Here is a 16,983-nt window from a genome sequence, read left to right on the forward strand (position 1 = left end):
AAAAAAAGAGAAAAAAAAAAACATAGACCACACAGATCGCCCCACTGGTGCTTTTTCTGGAAATGCTGTTTCCATACCTCGAGATGTGAGGGTTTGCACCGGGATTTTGCGCTGTGAGCAACTTGCCCAAAATTTTGGTGGGAAAGTGCTGGTATTATAGGACAGTCCCGAAAAACGCCAAAGCCAAGTCAAAAGGGTAATAAGTACATGTCAAGGTGAAGATAGAGGGAGAAATTGTGCGTGAGAGAGGAACATGGATGAAAATGAACATGGCGTATGGGATGTAGGAATGAGGGGAATGAATTTAAGCAGCCCAGTCCGAGTCCAAGGGGTGACCCTTCTCAGTGGAGCGCAGGATATCCGGAAGGTAGGTGGGAGTCACTGTCACCTTAGGCTCAACTGGGAGGGGTGCCGCAGGAGCGGCCTGGCTCTCAGAGGCACTGGCATCGCTGACGCTCTCATCGGCCTTGGTGCCCTTCTTCTTGGGCTTCTTGGAGACGGTAGTCCACTCATCGACACCGTTGGCAGCACCGAGGATACGCACCTGCTCTTCCTCGGAAGGAAGTTCCTGGGCCCACTTCTTCTGGGTGGGGGCGGACTCAAAGGTATCAAGGAGCTGCACTGGGGCGGAAGTCGGGGCGGGGGCAGGAACAGCCTTGGTACCGTTGGCCTTGGGGGCTTCCTTGGTTTGCCAAGCGTTGGTGGCAGGGGCCTGAGACCGGGCAGCCTCACGGCGCTCAGATTCACGAGCGGTGTGCAATTGCTTCTCGAGCAACTGCCGGCGCTGCTCTTCCGCCTCCCGGACCTGTTCCTTGCGGGTCTCGTTCTTCAGGCGCTGTTGGCGCTGCTTCTTGTTCTCAACCTGCTTGAAGGACTGGACCTTCTCCTTCTTGGGCGCCGACTCGACATTTCCGGTGACGCGGAGAACAGAGGCAGCGGGGGCGGGGGCCTCAAGCATGTCGGACACGTAGCCGGCGGAACGCACAGCATTCACCTGCGGGGAGACGGCAGGGGAAAGATCATCATCAGCATCGGCGCCGGTGGTGGAAGAGGCGTGGGAGCCACTCTCCAGCTGATTGGCCTTCTTGGCCTTCTTCTTCTGGTTCTTGGTGGAGGGAGCTGTAGCGGGGGAGGTGCCGTTCTTGATCGCAGCGAGGCGACGAGCCATCTCCTTGCGGTCAACGTCGTCCTCCGCCTGCTCCTCCTCCTCGCTAGTAGGAGGTGAGATCACGGTCTTCACCTCAGACTTCTTGGCCGGCTGGGGGACGGGCTTCCGCTTTTGTTTCTTGGGCGCTACTGTGGCCTCGGCCTTCTCGACAACAGCCCGGACGGGGGTTTTGGTGGCTTTGGGGGCCGAGCCATTCGTGTAGTACCAGCCAAGGCTGCCTGCCACAACGAGCAGGAGTGCCCAGCTCAGGTAAGGGTTCATAGTCATAATGCTGCGGAATCAATTAGTCTCAATCAATCTGATCACTTTCAAATACTGCCGCTTCGTGTGCTCCACGTACCGGGTTGAATGAGGTTTTGGGGAAGGGATCAGGGATAGTGTAATATCACACTACGTTGGAGTTTGTGTCCAGGGAGGGTAGGACAATCACGTACGCGCACAATAAACTTGGCACGCGCAACCGTAGACCGAATTGAGCGCACACAGTATCGAAAAACGGGGTTGATGGGAGGGAGGTTTAGAGGACAAAGCCGCACATGAACGTCTTCGAAACCTAGGCGCAATGCGATTGACCGACTGAGGGTGTTGGTTGGTGTAAGCTCCAAGCGGCCTTGAGCTCAAGAGTCGAGTCTCGTGTCGTAGTCCAACCCAATTGGAGATGGTGGAAGCTGGACGTAGGTTGTTGAGACGAAAAGTCCGGGGGCGACGAGCGCTTCACGCTCAACTGCACTCGAACAAAGCTACAACAACACGACCAAACAAAGAAGAAAACAAACCAAAGCTCTCCAACGTAAGTAGTTGAAGAAGGGGGAGGTAGGAAGGGAAAGGACGTTGGTGAAGAAGAACAGGAGAAGGGGAGCCAGAAAAGGACACGCTGATCCGAGGGGGGCGTCCGACGGTACGGTAAACGGGGCGTATTACACGGCCTCTGGGCGAGACTACCCACAATGAAAACCGCGAGATATTGGTATGAGATTTTTCGGATTTCTTGGACTTTTATTGAATAAAATAACTCAAGAATTAAATAAGTGACATGGGTTGACTTCCCAAAATTAAGTCTTTCCAAAATTAACTCTATAAAGTCCCCTAGTGCGATAGATACATATTGGTAATACGCTAACCTTCACTTCCTCTTGGGATCTAAAAGCCACCAAACAACGTCCATGCACTTCTCCAAGTGGAGAGCAGTACAAATGGGGGTTCGCGAACAGGCCACGTCTCCAGTCTCCCCTCTCCGGGTGACACTGTCAATTACCCACCTGGCGTATGATTGGGCCTCCAAGGTCCCGGCTTTGTTTTAATTATCCTTTTCTGATATGTCCTTGTATGGCCGAGAAGAATCATGTCGATCCGGCAGGGGATCGGGCCATCCTCATCCCCTTACATGTAGGTACTTTTTACGCCCTCGCCCGCCACGAGGGGTCGGAAAGGGGATGCCGGTCACCGATAATGCATCTACGCGCGTTTTCTGCAAGTAAGACCCAACTGGTCAGGTACAGATCGTAAAGTAGGGGAAAGCAAAATCTAGCACCATCAATTGATGTTTCATGATCTATCGTATATTGCGTCTGATCTCTTTGTTTTTGATTTTGAGACGATCATCTCCCTTTTTGTCTTTTTTCGATGGTGCGGACAAGTGCGGATTCAGGTCACGTGTACCCCGTAGGTTATCTAAGTTTCTCTGCCTTAGGTGTCGATATGGGGGGGAAACAGTTGTAATCAGCGATAACTGTCAACTTTCTGATATCCCACCTCCCATATCCTACTCTCATCATTGATCATATTCACTCATAATGCCGGCTAAGAAGATTATCATTGATACTGACCCAGTAAGTGCTAATACAATCTGAGTCATTTTGTATAGTATACTGAAAGATATGTATCAGGGCATCGATGACATCCTTGCTCTACTGCTAGCTCTGTCCTCTAAGCCAGAGGACCTTGAGGTTCTACTGATCTCATTGACATTTGGAAACATCGAAGTCAAGAAGTGAGTTCTAATAACTGGCGAACACGGACTCGAGCTTATGCAGATACAGCTGTTTACGCAATGTGGTGTCCATGTTCCATATCCTCGAGCGGGAGATTCAATGGCGCCGTGATAATGGCAAGCCAGAGGGCTATGATACCCTCCGTGCTTTCCGTCCGGTAGTTGCAGTGGGTGCAGAGGATCCTTTGGAAGACCAGAAGATGCTAGCAGACTACTTCCGTAAGTGTTTCGTGGTTAGCATTGAACAATTTGAATTGATAAGATAACTGACATTAACCCCGCAGATGGAACCGATGGCCTTGGTGGCATCCATGCCACGGTAAGTACTACACGGGCACTCTCTGCACGCATAGTAGAAGAAGAACTGACCGATAATCTAGCACCCTCATCTCACACCCACGACCGCCTGGGAACATCTTTTTGATCCGGCAGTGGATCCCGAGGGTATCACACCAGTCCAGACAGGTGCCGTCCCTGGTGACCATTCATTCATCCCCTCAAGACTTCCTGCACACAAGGAAATCCTCCGGGTACTGCGTGCAAATGAGCCCGATACTGTGACCATTGTCGCTGTTGGCCCACTCACCAATTTGGCTTTGGCTGCAGCAGAAGACCCAGAGACCTTCCTCCGCGCGAAGGAGGTTGTTGTCATGGGTGGTGCAATCCATGAACCTGGCAATGTAAGAAAACTGTCAAATAAGCTGGGAGGTCAGCATTAACAAAGAGTTACACAGGTCACCCCGGTTGGCGAGTTCAACGCCTATGCAGATGCTGTCGCTGCCGCACGAGTGTTTGCGCTCACATCCCCAAACCCCAACTCCACCTTGCCACTTACAACAAGCCCCTTATTGGCACCCTACCCGGAAAAGCTCAGTAAGCAGTTGACCCTACGTCTTTTCCCACTGGACATCACTCTGCGCCACAATCTGTCCCGTGGTGAGCTTCGCGAAGCCGTCACTCCTCTTCTCGCCGCCGGTTCTCCTCTTGCTGAATGGGTCACTGCATTCATGGGACATACGTTCCGTACTTTGGAGCGTCTCCACCCAGGCCAAGTTGGGGATTCTGCGGAGTTAAGTATGCACGACCCGGTCTGTGTATGGTACGCCCTTACTTCCGAGGATCCTGAGTGGGCTCCTTCAGCCAACTCCCCCGAAGATATCCGTATCGAGACACAGGGGCAGTGGACTCGCGGTCAGTGTATAATTGATCGCAGAAGTCGCCACAAAATCGAAGGCGATGAAGAGAGCTCAAGCGACCATGGCCTGTGGTTGAGTTCTCGGGCTGGTAACCGTATCTTGCGGATGGATCAATCACCTGCTGAGAAGACGTTTGGCAAGATTATGGTTGATCGTCTGTTCAGTTAATTTCTTGTTTATAGAGGCGAGCATTTGAAAGTAGACCGATTCTGCGTTAATGTTGATACGGTTCTAGACGAATAGAGGTCACGTTTCCACTATGGTTTTTTTTTTTTGGATATGTCTATTAGTTTAGCTCGAACAAACCGAAAATAACCTGTCAATATCTGAAGGGAACCTTGGAAAGCACAACGCGGCCGGGCTTCAGTAAATATGTGGCAGCTAGGTATGAATAGCCCTGGAGTCCTGGAGCATCCGAGTTTAGAGACTGTCCAAGAATGAGACCCGTGCGGGCAACTTGAACCCAGCTTCCTGTCACGACAAGGAGTTCCACACCTCGTAGCGCGTCGGCAGATGCACAAAGCCAAATCATCCTTAATCTATCAATATCTACCGCCATTGGTTTACATTTATGCCAAAGCGGCCTGGAATGTATAAGCGTTGAAGCAGATTGGCCAGAATGACAACCAAGGCCCAACCAAACCACTTTCAGTAATGAAGCACACTGATTATTGAAGTTCCAAAGGCTATTGAGACTGCTTTAGGCAAATCTTGTGATTATCAATCCGCCGGGAGGTTGGGTATGAATGGTTTCCCCCGGCCCACGAGAGGAATGTGGAATGCCGTAACCCAGTGATCAGCTGTCATATTTGCCATACGCACCAATAGCAAAGACGGGTGCATGGATAGTACTATAGAGCAACCAGCCTCTCAGAATTTCCGAGATTGTCAGAAAGACGATCTATATAAACCGATTGCCCAGGGGTGGATCTTCAGCTTCATCATCATCTCCAATATATCCACTTTTCCGACTTTGACCTCAATCAATCACATTTCTACCTATCCTTGTGATATTAAGTTTCTACTACAATCTACGATTCACTATGCACATCCAAAGTCTTGTCAGTGTTTGCCTGGTTGCCCTAGCCGGCACCGCGGCCGCCCTGCCCCGACTCGCAGGCCCCTACGTCGGCCACCGCATCGCAGTCCCAGTCCCTACCAATGCTACAATCGCTCATAATGCGACCACAACCGGGACCCGAAACAAAGCACCTTTGACAACGGGACTGTCAATTCCGAAAAATAAGACTACCAACATCCACGCCTCGCATGGACTGAACTCGATTGATAAGCCCACTAAGGGAAGCAACCATTGCAATGAGTTGTGCTCCTTGGAAGCTCAGACTTGCACCATTGCTGTGCCTGAAGATGACCAGTACTGGTAAGTGAAACGGTTTATATAAGAATGGGTGAGAATTGTTGAGCTAATCGAGGTTGTTCTAGCTGGCAAACCTATACGCGATGCATGTCGAAATGTCGACCGGATAACTTCCAAAAGTAGGAAGAATTGGAATTGAAAGAATACTGTGATATACAAGGACATGCATGGATATGGATAGGGGTTGTTTGATTTACTAGCGAGAATTGGAAGTGTACTTTATATAGCATGGATTGATTGAATACCAAGGAATAATAATAATACCGCATTCTACACATCAATTACTACTATGTATAGATGTCCCCCTATTGAATGTTCTTTCTCCGATACTCCGATACTCCGGCAAGCCGCAGGTTTGCTTTTTCTCCGCGCCGGATTGTCGGCCAACCGGAATTGTCTTAATTAACCTTGATTCGAATTGCAACCGCCCTATTGGTAACACAATCTAATAAGCTAAGCTAATTATAATGTTGATATTTATGCAATAGGGAAAATTCTGGAAACAGTACAAAGAAATAATGTAGTATAAGTGGCAAAAAAAAAAAGAAAAGAAAATTTCCTGCAGGTCGATCACTGACGTTATGGACAGGTAGGATGAATGCGGGATGGGATCGATTTGCACATGTGCCTCACAAGAGACCACCCGGTTTTTTCCCTTCAACGTCTCCGATTGAATTTTGTTTTTTTTGATGAGAACTTAAAAAATGTCAAGGGCAAAGTCTCAACCAGAGAGATGTACAACCCCCGCACATATAAAATGGTTAATAAGGGAATGCACGGGGGCACGAGAGTCCAAGTACGAGTCCAGAGCACACGTGCTGGGCTACCACTCTGGACGAGGGACAATCATTGATGTATTTGCCTGGGAATTGCCTGGGAATTGAGGGTTATAGGACAGAATTGCAGTGATGATTGGTGTGTGGAGAAGGAGTAACCCTGTACCTGCTGATAAGCTCGCCCCCGCCCCACTTGTAGCCAGCAAATGCCCGTTGCTCCCTGGGGCACGAGCTCCAATCCACCACCAATCAGCTCCCTCGATTGCGGCTCGTGGGCGCTCCAAGCACGCGACACTGCCGTTCTATACAAATCCGTTTCGGTATATAATTCCCCAGTAACTGGGTGCCCCCTTCCTCCCCCTCACTTGCTTATACCATTTTCTCTCATTCCCCGGGGATCGGTGCTTCGAAACATTTGATTGTCGTCTACTTCTCACTTTCCACCATGTCTACACGTTTTCCCCCTACGCCCGCCATGTCTGGCGAATTCATCATCAAGGATCAGCCCGCCGATGCCACAGACGCCTTCGCTCTACCCCCAGCCGCCATGGGTTCCTCCAAAGTTGATGATTCCTATAGTCGACGGTCATCTCGTTCAGATCCTACATACGTCCCGGCTTCACCAACTTCCCCTGATCTCGTGGCTCGCAGATCATCAACACAACAGGCTCGGTCCGGCAACGCTACCAAGCGCTCGCTAGAAGACTTTGAGCTGCCACCACCTCCTACTCGAACACGCAAGATCATTCAGATGAAACCAAAGCCCCAAACAACCAAGTCTCCTTCAAAGTCCAAAGAGAGCGGGAAAGCAGCCCAGCCATCACCCGAACAGACCAAGGATACTACCACCTCCAAAAAGAAGCAACCCAGTGCTACAAGTGCCGCGGGACGTAAGATCGCCCGAAAGACAGCCCACAGTTTGATCGAGCGCCGTCGACGATCCAAGATGAACGAGGAGTTTGGTACTTTGAAGGATATGATTCCTGCCTGCACAGGGCAAGAGATGCACAAACTTGCAATTCTCCAGGTACATTTCTCCTCCAGGCTCAAGCCTTCTTGCGTTTGAACTCAGCCGTGGACCCTTCTTTTTCTAACATAATATCTGTTCTACTCTCTAGGCGAGCATTGACTATGTGAACTACTTGGAACGATGCATTCGAGACCTTAAAACAGCCGGCGCTACCCATACCACCTCCCCACCTTCACCCACATCCCCAGAGTTCCACATGGAAGGAGCAGAGTCCACTCAACATCCCCCTCAACGCCCGCCATCTTCAATGTATTCATACTCTGCTTCTGAATCACCGGAGATTATGCCTGGCAGCGCGATGATGTCTGATACATCTCCCTCCTTCTCTCCCCGTACCCGCATGCCCTCAATCCACACATTGCCCGATATTTCATCCGTTCTGCCTAGTCCAGCACTGGGTCCCATCAACCCAGCTATGGACAAGATGCACGAGCTTCAAGGAATCGATCATGAGGCTTCCGCTGCTTTGCTTATGCTCACGCAAGACAGAAGAGGTACAGCGGACTCTATCAACGAGCACTTTGCTAGCAGTACATCTCTCTCTGCTCCCTCTCAGCAAAGCAGGGGAGTCGATGTGCAACGGAGAAAGGGCATGAGCGTGCGCGACCTTCTCATTTCCTAATCTTCTTTTCATGATACATACTTTAATTCCTGGGCTGGTCTCCTGTTTTCATTCTTGGTTTCAGCCATTTGGAAGAATTAAAATCCGGCGGTGCCCTGTGTTTGGTTAGGTGTTGTCTTTTTTAGCGATTATCGGCGTTCTGTTCATGTGATTCTATATGATTTAATTTTGGAATTTTGGAATTTTGGAAGGTTTCACCCTTGTATATGATGTCTTGGGATAAACTTGTGTTTTATGGCACCTGAGGATTTGATATCCAGAAGAGTGAAAGAAGAAATAATTTTTAGAAAGAGAAACATTGAATGAGGTTCAAATGGAAGAGAGTCCATTGTACTCAGTTTTACCTTTACTTCAATTTGTAAATATAGAGATGGTGGGGTGCGATCTCCACCCAGTGGATAAACTGAGGTTATTCACAACCTACCTTCATGCTGTGGTCGCCACCCGTGGACTCGGAATGTTTGAAAAAAAGTTGATATAGCCCCGAACCACAGGAATACGGGCCTTGCCAAAGTAATTACAACCTTCCAACATCAAACTCGTCTCTCTCAGATCTGTTTGGAGGTAGTCTATACAGTAGCACCTACCCCAGTTTTATCATATAGACCCACTGACAAACCACCCAGGTGCCATTGGCCGGGTCTTGGCATCTTGGCATTCGGCCCTCCGGCCTCGGTCATTCAAAAATCCGAAATGCCGACATCATCATTTCTTGCGACAACCTCCATGGTATCTATACCATAGGCCCATGCACTTCGATCTATACCCGGTATCCACACCCGAGATATTTGAGACCCACTTTGTAGGTTGATAGAACAATGGACCGCCGATACAACGTAGAACGCTCTTGTCTACGCTGTCACGAGCGCAAAGTCCGCTGCGACAAAGGCACTCCATGCAACAAGTGCAGTCGCCTTAATGTCCCATGTGAATATCCCGGCCCAAAAAGAGTGAAGCGCCGAGCGCCGAAGACAACCTCTACCGATCTAGTGGAGCGCCTGGAGCAACTTGAGCGCTCCATTACTTCGATCGCGGGGCAGTCAGCCCAGCCAACGCCCCAGCACCCAACTGGCCATTTACTCTCGGATTACCACACCCACACCCACACCGCCAATCATGATGTTGTTCGAGCGTCTTCGAGTGAATCTAGTGCGGTGACTTCGGGTCGCCAGACGGCGAGGGCTGAGCCTGGTTTCTTGGCGAAAAATGGTAGTTATGTTGATGAGCCGTTCTTGTCGCGGGTGTTGGAGAAGGAGCATGAGCTACAGTCGGCCATGGGGTCACCCAATACAGAGAATGGTGCTGCTAGAAAACCGCCTCGGATAAAGGTTGATGGTATGATCACGAATCCGCAGCTCATCCCGTTGGATATCAAATCGTTGCATCCGAGCAGATGGCAGGCGACGGTGCTCTGGGAGACCTTTTTAAGTCGGGTGGATCCAGTTGTCAAGGTGATTCACGTGCCGACGACTAAACCTCGTATTTTCGCTGCGATTAATCGGCCAGATTCGGTTCAACCTGATGTTCATTGTTTGCTCTTTGCAATTTTCTTCGGTGCTGCCACTGCTATGTCTTCTGATAACCCCGAGAATGATGGCATACGTTCGGACATGCGTCGGTACCAACAGGGCATTGAACTTGCTATGTATCAATCATCTTTTCTGGACTCCCCAACAGTGACCTCATTACAGGCACTGGCGATCTTCTTGGTATGTGGATAGCCTATACTGGCCCCAAGTGTTGGTATCTGAGCCTTGCCTGCTAATAACGTACCCTACATAGACGTGCCTACGTTACAGCAATAGTGGTCGCTCTGGCTTTACTCTGCGCGGACTAGCCATTCGAGCAGCGCAATCAATCGGTCTTCACCGCGATGGGAAGCACTTTAAACTGTCTCCCCTAGAGTGCGAGATCCGCCGCCGACTATGGTGGATGCTAGCCACGACCGACTGCCGAATGGCGGAGGACCATGGCATTACAGTGACAGAACATGGCGGCGATGCCCAATTACCCGCCAACATTGACGACTTGAGCCTTAGCGAAACAGCCACAGAACCGATATCCTCACAGGCACAGTGGACAGAGATGACATTTTCCCTAATCATATCCGAAGTCAACAGAATGTGGCTTCCAATGGCCCGATCAACAATCGACTCAGAAGACGGCGCCCGTCCCGAGCAACTAATTGCCAAGTTTCACAATGCCCTACAAGAAAAGTATGTCCAGTACGGCGACCTTGACATCCCAATTCAGCGCATGGGCATCCTCCTCAGCCAGATCCTCGTCGCCAAAGCAGAGGTCCATCTCCGACAAAAAGGGCTCCAGACCGCACTCCCATCCTCATCAGCAGGAGACTCAGAAGAAACCCAAGAACTTCTCGGAATGGCCTGTAGAGCCCTAAATCTCGGCTTGCAAATGTATTCAGACGAGCTCCTACGCGGATTCCGTTGGTTAACATCAACGTACACCCAGTTCCACCTATTAACCTATATACTGTGGCACCTATGTGTGTTCCCGACAGGTCAATTTGTGGAGGAAGCCTGGCGCGGCGTGGAGACACATTTTGAGCTTGTGGCTCGAGATCCCTCGTGGCCTGATCCGGGTCCCAAGTGGCCCATGCTTGTGCAGCTGCGAGCGAAAGCGTTAAGGATTCGAAATGCGCACTCTGCTTCCGTTGCACAGAGGGAGCAGCAACGACAAGAGGAACAACAGCAGATGCAGTCTACTGAAATTCCTGTGTCTGTGGATGATGCGGCGTTGCAAAATCTCGGGGCGCCGTTTTGGGATTTGGATGATTTGGACTTCAATTGGTCCGAGTTTCCGGATTGGAATTATTTGGCGCAGAGCATTGGTTTGATGAATCCCGATGGGATGATTCAATAGATTCCCAATGGTTCAGTACTGAGTACTAGGCTATACATAGAAGCGCGAGAACACTGATTCTCACTGCTGAAGTAGATACCTACGCTCACTCAATTGTGATGTATCACGAACCGATTTTTGAACTTTCACAAATCAAATGAAGTGAAAAGGACCAATGTTTAGGTGTCATAATACAAAAGTGAGGTATTGAACTTGACTACAACTTCCTGTTTTGTTTTTCTTTATCCTTGTCAGTGGTGGAGAATCGATCCGCGACGCGGGTCATGCAAGACGCGAGTTGACGCGTCTCTCGGACCCGTCATGTCTCTATCCGATTCATCGTAAGAGACCAGTCTTGACTCGTTCTCTCTCTCTAGAAAAAGAATTTGAATGTTCAATCTTCAAGCATCAAAATGCCCGCCTCCAATACAATGGACGAAAACATCAAAATCGAAGATGATTGCCTCAATCATTGCATCGACACTGCATCGGACACATTATTACGGACACTCTTGAAGACTATCTGCGAGACAATTCCCGCCGCAAAAGAGAAGGTCGTTGAAAATCTACTTGTCGAAAAGAACAAGGTTCCAATTCCACCGAGTTCGGATTCGGATTCGGATCAAGAATCAAACGACGAGGGCTCAGATGAAGAGAAAGGCTCTGAAGATGATGAGACCGCAAGCGCAGAGAAACGTCCGGCTCAGGAAACTACTAGCAGTGCCAAGAGGCCTCGCTATGCAGAATGCGAAGTCTGTAATAAGCAATTTGACGTTCTGTTGAACTCGGAAACAGCCTGCAGATACCATGAAAGTAAGTAGAAATGAGAAAGATCAAAGTCGAAATTGTGAAATTGGAACAAACCTAATGATTTTATAGAAGAGGCCTGTGTGGAAGATGATTCGCCTTTGTTCTGGGACAATGACTTCTTCGGCCCTATGGAAGCGGAGACCGACCCGCACATCAGAGAAGAATATCCGGAGTACTTTAAATTCGAATGCTGCGGGGGCAACTTGATGGACAATCCCGATGGGTGCAAGACTGGCTGGCACAAAGAGGCATCCTCGTATCTTGTCGCCATGAGCGCGAAAAAGAGGCGCCTGATTTGAAATATCATATTATTGAAAGGGTGTTTGATGAAGTTTGGACGAATGTATTTCTTCCTACTACAATGTTCCTCTTAGGTGCTGGCTTTTCGGCCCAGACCTACAGGTGTTCAGTCACATTGTTCTATCCACTAAGCAGCTCGAGATCTCTCTTCCGAACACGGATTGCCAAGAGAAAGCAACCTTTGAGATACATGAATCGTGCATCATCAAAACTTAGCCTTCCACACTAGTCCCGTGTGATGAAGTCGAGCAGCTAGCACTAACACACTCCCAACTAGCAGGAAAACACCAGAGAATATCTTCATGCCCGTGTAAGAGCCACCGTCACGCTGCAAGATTGCACCTGCAATCGGGTTGGTTGTTAGACCACCAATTGACGAAAACAGAAACAGCAAGCCTGTCCGGTAACCTATCTCTGGGAATGGTGAGATCTTAACCACCAGCGCAGCAGCGAGGGACACGTAAGCCCCTGAAGCGAACCCAAAGGCGCAAGCAAAGACGATGATAGAGGCATTGCTCGCAGCAGGAATCCACAACGCCAAAACAAGCACACCGGCAAGAAAGCATGCGCTGACAAGAATGTTGTAGTGCCCAACCTTGTCAGAGAAAATACCAGCCAACATGCGGCCAAACAGGCTGTTGAGTATAGTAATTAGCAACACACCAAATCATGAAGAACAGAGTTCCAAGACTCACCTTGCAGCATTAAGCATGGAAACAAGATACTGGGCAAGATTAGAGCTCATTCCAGCACTCAGGGCCTGAACAACCACATAATCAATCGGAATGAAAACCCCAAACGTCAAAAACACAAATCCCAAAACAAGAAGCACCATCTTGACCTCCTTAAAAGGTCTGAGAAGCGTGTCTTTGTCCATCTTTCTCGGCCTCGGAGGCACCCTCGAACGCACAGTAAGAGCAGTAATCGCCAACAGAAACATGATAAGAAACGCAGCCACTCGCATCGCCCACCCATACCCGATCTCGGCAATCAACCGACTAACCATGATCGGGAATATCACGCCCCCAAGGCTCGAGCCCGTTGCGACAATTCCATAGGCGGCGCCCCGCTTCTTGTCGAACCAACTTGGGATAACGTTCATTGAGGGTTGAAAAATTGCGCATACTCCCATCGCGCTGCAGACGCCTTGGGAGAGGAGGAGTTGGTAATATTCTTTGGATATGGATGCCATCATCAGGCCCAAGATGTGGAGAAATGAGCCTCCGAGAATGATGTAGCGGGGTCCGAATCTGTCATACAGTTGTCCGATGATTGGTCCCTATTTCGATAGACCAGGTCGTCAATTTTTGAAAAATTAGAGGATCTTTTTGGGGGACTTTTACCATGGCAAACATGAAGAAAATCTGCAGAGAAGGAATCCAGGCAATTGTGCTGGAAGAGTATTGACGCAGCAGGGTAGTCTCATAGTAGTCCTGGAAGGTGCCCACACCTGATTCGATGTCAATGTAGATTAGCCCCGTGGAAGACCACAACGTATCGATTGAAAACCCGGAGAGTTAACGTACTATTGATCCAGCCAAATGTGCAAAATAAGGCACACCATGCGCCTAGCACAGCTAGCCAAGCAGTAAGGCCTCCATCAGGCGCATCATTTGTCCATGGTGGTTTGGGCGCCTCTACTTCGGCGAGCTTGGGCTCTGGAGTGGTTTCGTCAATGGTATGCTCTGGATCAACAAATGAATGCGCAGACTTGGCACCTTGGAGCGACATTTTGGTTGAAAGAGACACCTCGAAAGAAAAGGAAGAAAAGAAAGGTAAGGAAGAGAAGAAAAAGACGCGGCACAGGAGTAAAGAGAAGAAGAAAGGAAGGAAGGAAGGAGAAATCAGACCTCACATAGCCAAACCAAACACCCACGATTACTCCAAAAAGCGCGTGGAGGTTTGAAGTAAGCAGATAATTAAAACGCTCGGGGAAAAAGGACAATCTACTACTAAGTGAGAGAAGGTCGTCCTCGGGGTTGTCGAATGGCCGAGCCGAAGTGCAAATCTCCGAAGTCAAAGGCCGATTTTAAGCTAAGTCATTGTAGTCAATGGGGTAAGAGTAGATCAAAGAAAAGGACAAATTTTGATTCATTTTTTGCAAGGACCTTCGCCGCGCGATATTATTATTTTGAGTCATTAACATTAATATTCATGTCTTGTAAATGCAAGCCCAAACAGCTCCCAAATGCGAAAAAACGAGCAAACAAGAAGCAAGAGAAAAAGGAGAAAATGAGAATAGAAATAAAAACAAAACCCATGATCATGACCAAGACCGGAAAGGTGCAGATAGTAGTCATGGTAATACTTAGACCTCCACTTCACCCTCTTGAGGCGTCTGTATCCCACTCGACGACTTTCGCATCTCCATCTCCAGCAACCGCTGGCAAAATGGACTCCGTTTCCGAATCCAAGGCCCATAGTAAAGCAAAGCAAATGGAATCGGGATGCAAGCCAGACTAGCAAGTCCCAAAACCGAAGTAGCCCACGCAACACCAAGCTTTGAATACAGCGGGTCGGCAGCGAGCGGAAAGAGCGCACCGGCAACACTCCGCATGATAACTGATGCGGCGAGGGCACTGGCAGAGTAGATCTTGTATGCATCGGTGACGTATGTCAAAAGAGAGATAAAGGTTGTTTGGTAGCCCAGTCCGAATACTATGCCGGATAGGACTGGAACAATCCAAGGGATGCTGGTTTTTGCGGACCAAGCGAGCCAGAAGAGACTGATTGTTAGGCAGGGGGCGGAGATGCAAGATAGTGGGAGTCGCTGGGACTCTGGCCCGGATGCCCATCTTTTCCCGCATTTCTTGGCTTTGTTGTAGAGGCTGTCGTAGTAGAGCGCGAAGACGCAGGAGGATGCGGCGCCAAGGCCAACTGATGATTCGTTAGCTTGGGAAAAATCATACAGATGGCTGATTTGGGAGATTCCAACTTACTGGGAATGTATGTGAGAGATGTCTTTTCAACATTGAAGTTGTAAGTGCCTTGGTAAAGTCAGATTGGGCCCAGGAAGAATAGACGCGGAGAACATACCCTCGAAGATAATTGGATACGCCTGGAAATAAAAGAATACCATGCTCCATGCAAGAGAGATGTATATCGAGGTGAACAAGATGATGGGCTCAAAAACAAGCATTGTCAGAGGACGGGTGATCGTCTGCGTCAATGTGAAGGCCTCATAGGACTTCAGTCTCTGTGGAGAAAGATATCGGTCGGAACCGGACTCTTTTCTAAGCTTTGCTGCTTGCTTTTCGAGGAGCACAGGTGCGAATGTTTCTAAGGAAGGAAGAGTGAGCAAGGGAATAAGATTGGAAGACACGGAGCTGGTCAGTGTACTTACCAGAAAAGCCCCAAAGGCCAACCCAGCCAATGCCACATAGTATAACATCGATCCGGAACGTCCAACGCCAACCATACTGAACCGAGCAGCCAGAGATGATAGGCCCAATAATTGGCCCAAAACTTGAAGCCTGTAAGATGGGTCCTGTCAGCTATTTTGCAGCTTGAGTAGGAAGCACTTGAGTACTATAGACATCAGCTGTTGACTTACCGCCATATACAACGCCATAGCACGACCTCGGCTTCGCAAGTCAGAAAACAAATCGGCATAAACACCGCCAACAACAGTCTGCGGCGCAGCAGCCATCGTGCCACAGATAACGCGGAAGACCAATAGAGCCGGCCAATTGGGTGCGTAGGCACAAGCAAGTGTCCCCAAAACAAACACCGTGAATGACCAGAACAGAATCGGCTGACGTCCGATTGTTTCACTTAGAGGGCTGAAGACTAAAGGTCCGACGCAGTAGCCGACCAGGAAAATTGCTGTTGGCAGGACCTTCTGGCCGTCGCCGGATACATCGAAATCTTGCATGATGGTGGGGACTGCATTGCTAGGTAGAGAGGAGGAGATGCCGCTGTTCAGTACGATGAGTAGTCCCACCACTGCGTTGTACAATTTTTTATTCTAGAGCAAGTGTTAGTACGTACCATAATCTGGCTTTGTTTACTTATTGTAAACTCAGCCTCTGACAATATGATATTGATAGCTTACAAAAGACCAGTTGTTTGGATTTGCCAAAGAACCTTCTTGGAACTCCACCAGTGTTTCATGGGGTGACAGTTCAACCAGTGTATACTCCTCGCCATCCTGACTCTTCTCTTCAGAGCCCATTGTAGTGGCAGATTTTTGTTCGAAGCAAGGCTTCTTATCTAGACAGATTAAGGCAGTTAGAATACGAAAAAAAAGACTTTCGAATAGACAGAGCATAGTATAGACATCAATCGCACCTTTAGAAAAACTCCTCAAAACTCGAGCTATCGGAGAGTCACCTATAAGGCCCGACATTTTGTGCATTCAAGTTCGTACGTGAATCCAAACCCGAAGGATGCAAAAAAGTAAATAACAAATTAAAGAAAGAACCAACGATGCCTCTATCCAAACAATTCCATGACTCCAATGCGAACCCCGTTTCATTTAAAAGAATCTTCCATTGCCACTAGTGGACACTGAGAGCAAAATTTGAGCCAGAAAAACTTGACTCAGAGCTTCTAGGCCGTGTTCATGCATAGCGTTCCAAACTATTATGTTTGCGTATCTACAACAAACCAGTAAGATGCTCGCTACAGTTCGGGGCCGGTCCGGCGCCGCATTTGAGGGCCTCAGGCTCCGGCGCCGGGTAGGGACCGGATTTCCGACGGCAGTTCCCGACGCCTAGATTTTCTACGGATTTTACGTTTTCGGCCTCAGGTGCGCGTGGGTAGGATTTAGACTGCGTTATTTCATGTGACAGATGATGTGTAAATGGCATTGTGACCGAATTTGTCTTTTCTTGCAGTCAGTCTGGTCGT

The 16,983-nt window shown here is 49.1% G+C and overlaps 8 protein-coding genes across 8 annotated transcripts; 5 read left to right on the forward strand and 3 right to left on the reverse strand.

Annotated features, from left to right (window-relative positions):
* Positions 1-304: 304 nt before the first annotated feature.
* N7466_011216 (uncharacterized protein) lies at positions 305-1,435 on the reverse strand (the record flags this gene model as incomplete). Its single annotated transcript, XM_057170605.1, has 1 exon — positions 305-1,435. The coding sequence occupies one exon, from the start codon at positions 1,433-1,435 to the stop codon at positions 305-307; it is 1,131 nt and encodes a 376-aa protein (XP_057016337.1).
* A 1,526-nt stretch (positions 1,436-2,961) lies between these two features.
* On the forward strand, positions 2,962-4,522 carry N7466_011217 (putative nucleoside hydrolase; the record flags this gene model as incomplete). The annotated part of the gene is made up of 6 exons (XM_057170606.1): positions 2,962-2,997; positions 3,055-3,158; positions 3,208-3,377; positions 3,443-3,477; positions 3,539-3,838; positions 3,893-4,522. The coding sequence occupies 6 exons, from the start codon at positions 2,962-2,964 to the stop codon at positions 4,520-4,522; spliced, it is 1,275 nt and encodes a 424-aa protein (XP_057016338.1).
* An 875-nt stretch (positions 4,523-5,397) lies between these two features.
* Positions 5,398-5,855, forward strand: N7466_011218 (uncharacterized protein; the record flags this gene model as incomplete). The annotated part of the gene is made up of 2 exons (XM_057170607.1): positions 5,398-5,735; positions 5,798-5,855. The coding sequence occupies 2 exons, from the start codon at positions 5,398-5,400 to the stop codon at positions 5,853-5,855; spliced, it is 396 nt and encodes a 131-aa protein (XP_057016339.1).
* Positions 5,856-6,953: 1,098 nt separating this feature from the next.
* Positions 6,954-8,160, forward strand: N7466_011219 (uncharacterized protein; the record flags this gene model as incomplete). Its single annotated transcript, XM_057170608.1, has 2 exons — positions 6,954-7,535; positions 7,627-8,160. The coding sequence occupies 2 exons, from the start codon at positions 6,954-6,956 to the stop codon at positions 8,158-8,160; spliced, it is 1,116 nt and encodes a 371-aa protein (XP_057016340.1).
* An 818-nt stretch (positions 8,161-8,978) lies between these two features.
* On the forward strand, positions 8,979-11,043 carry N7466_011220 (uncharacterized protein; the record flags this gene model as incomplete). Its single annotated transcript, XM_057170609.1, has 2 exons — positions 8,979-9,869; positions 9,943-11,043. The coding sequence occupies 2 exons, from the start codon at positions 8,979-8,981 to the stop codon at positions 11,041-11,043; spliced, it is 1,992 nt and encodes a 663-aa protein (XP_057016341.1).
* Positions 11,044-11,435: 392 nt separating this feature from the next.
* Positions 11,436-12,131, forward strand: N7466_011221 (uncharacterized protein; the record flags this gene model as incomplete). Its single annotated transcript, XM_057170610.1, has 2 exons — positions 11,436-11,835; positions 11,902-12,131. The coding sequence occupies 2 exons, from the start codon at positions 11,436-11,438 to the stop codon at positions 12,129-12,131; spliced, it is 630 nt and encodes a 209-aa protein (XP_057016342.1).
* Positions 12,132-12,337: 206 nt separating this feature from the next.
* N7466_011222 (MCT family MFS transporter) lies at positions 12,338-13,863 on the reverse strand (the record flags this gene model as incomplete). The annotated part of the gene is made up of 4 exons (XM_057170611.1): positions 12,338-12,767; positions 12,828-13,411; positions 13,476-13,582; positions 13,659-13,863. The coding sequence occupies 4 exons, from the start codon at positions 13,861-13,863 to the stop codon at positions 12,338-12,340; spliced, it is 1,326 nt and encodes a 441-aa protein (XP_057016343.1).
* Positions 13,864-14,440: 577 nt separating this feature from the next.
* Positions 14,441-16,306, reverse strand: N7466_011223 (MFS transporter; the record flags this gene model as incomplete). The annotated part of the gene is made up of 6 exons (XM_057170612.1): positions 14,441-15,009; positions 15,072-15,119; positions 15,169-15,411; positions 15,476-15,605; positions 15,686-16,099; positions 16,187-16,306. The coding sequence occupies 6 exons, from the start codon at positions 16,304-16,306 to the stop codon at positions 14,441-14,443; spliced, it is 1,524 nt and encodes a 507-aa protein (XP_057016344.1).
* Positions 16,307-16,983: the final 677 nt, after the last annotated feature.

This window comes from Penicillium verhagenii (genome assembly GCF_028828195.1).
Source record: "Penicillium verhagenii strain IBT 33310 chromosome Unknown utg000012l_segment0_segment0, whole genome shotgun sequence".
In the NCBI taxonomy this organism is placed as follows: domain Eukaryota; kingdom Fungi; phylum Ascomycota; class Eurotiomycetes; order Eurotiales; family Aspergillaceae; genus Penicillium; species Penicillium verhagenii.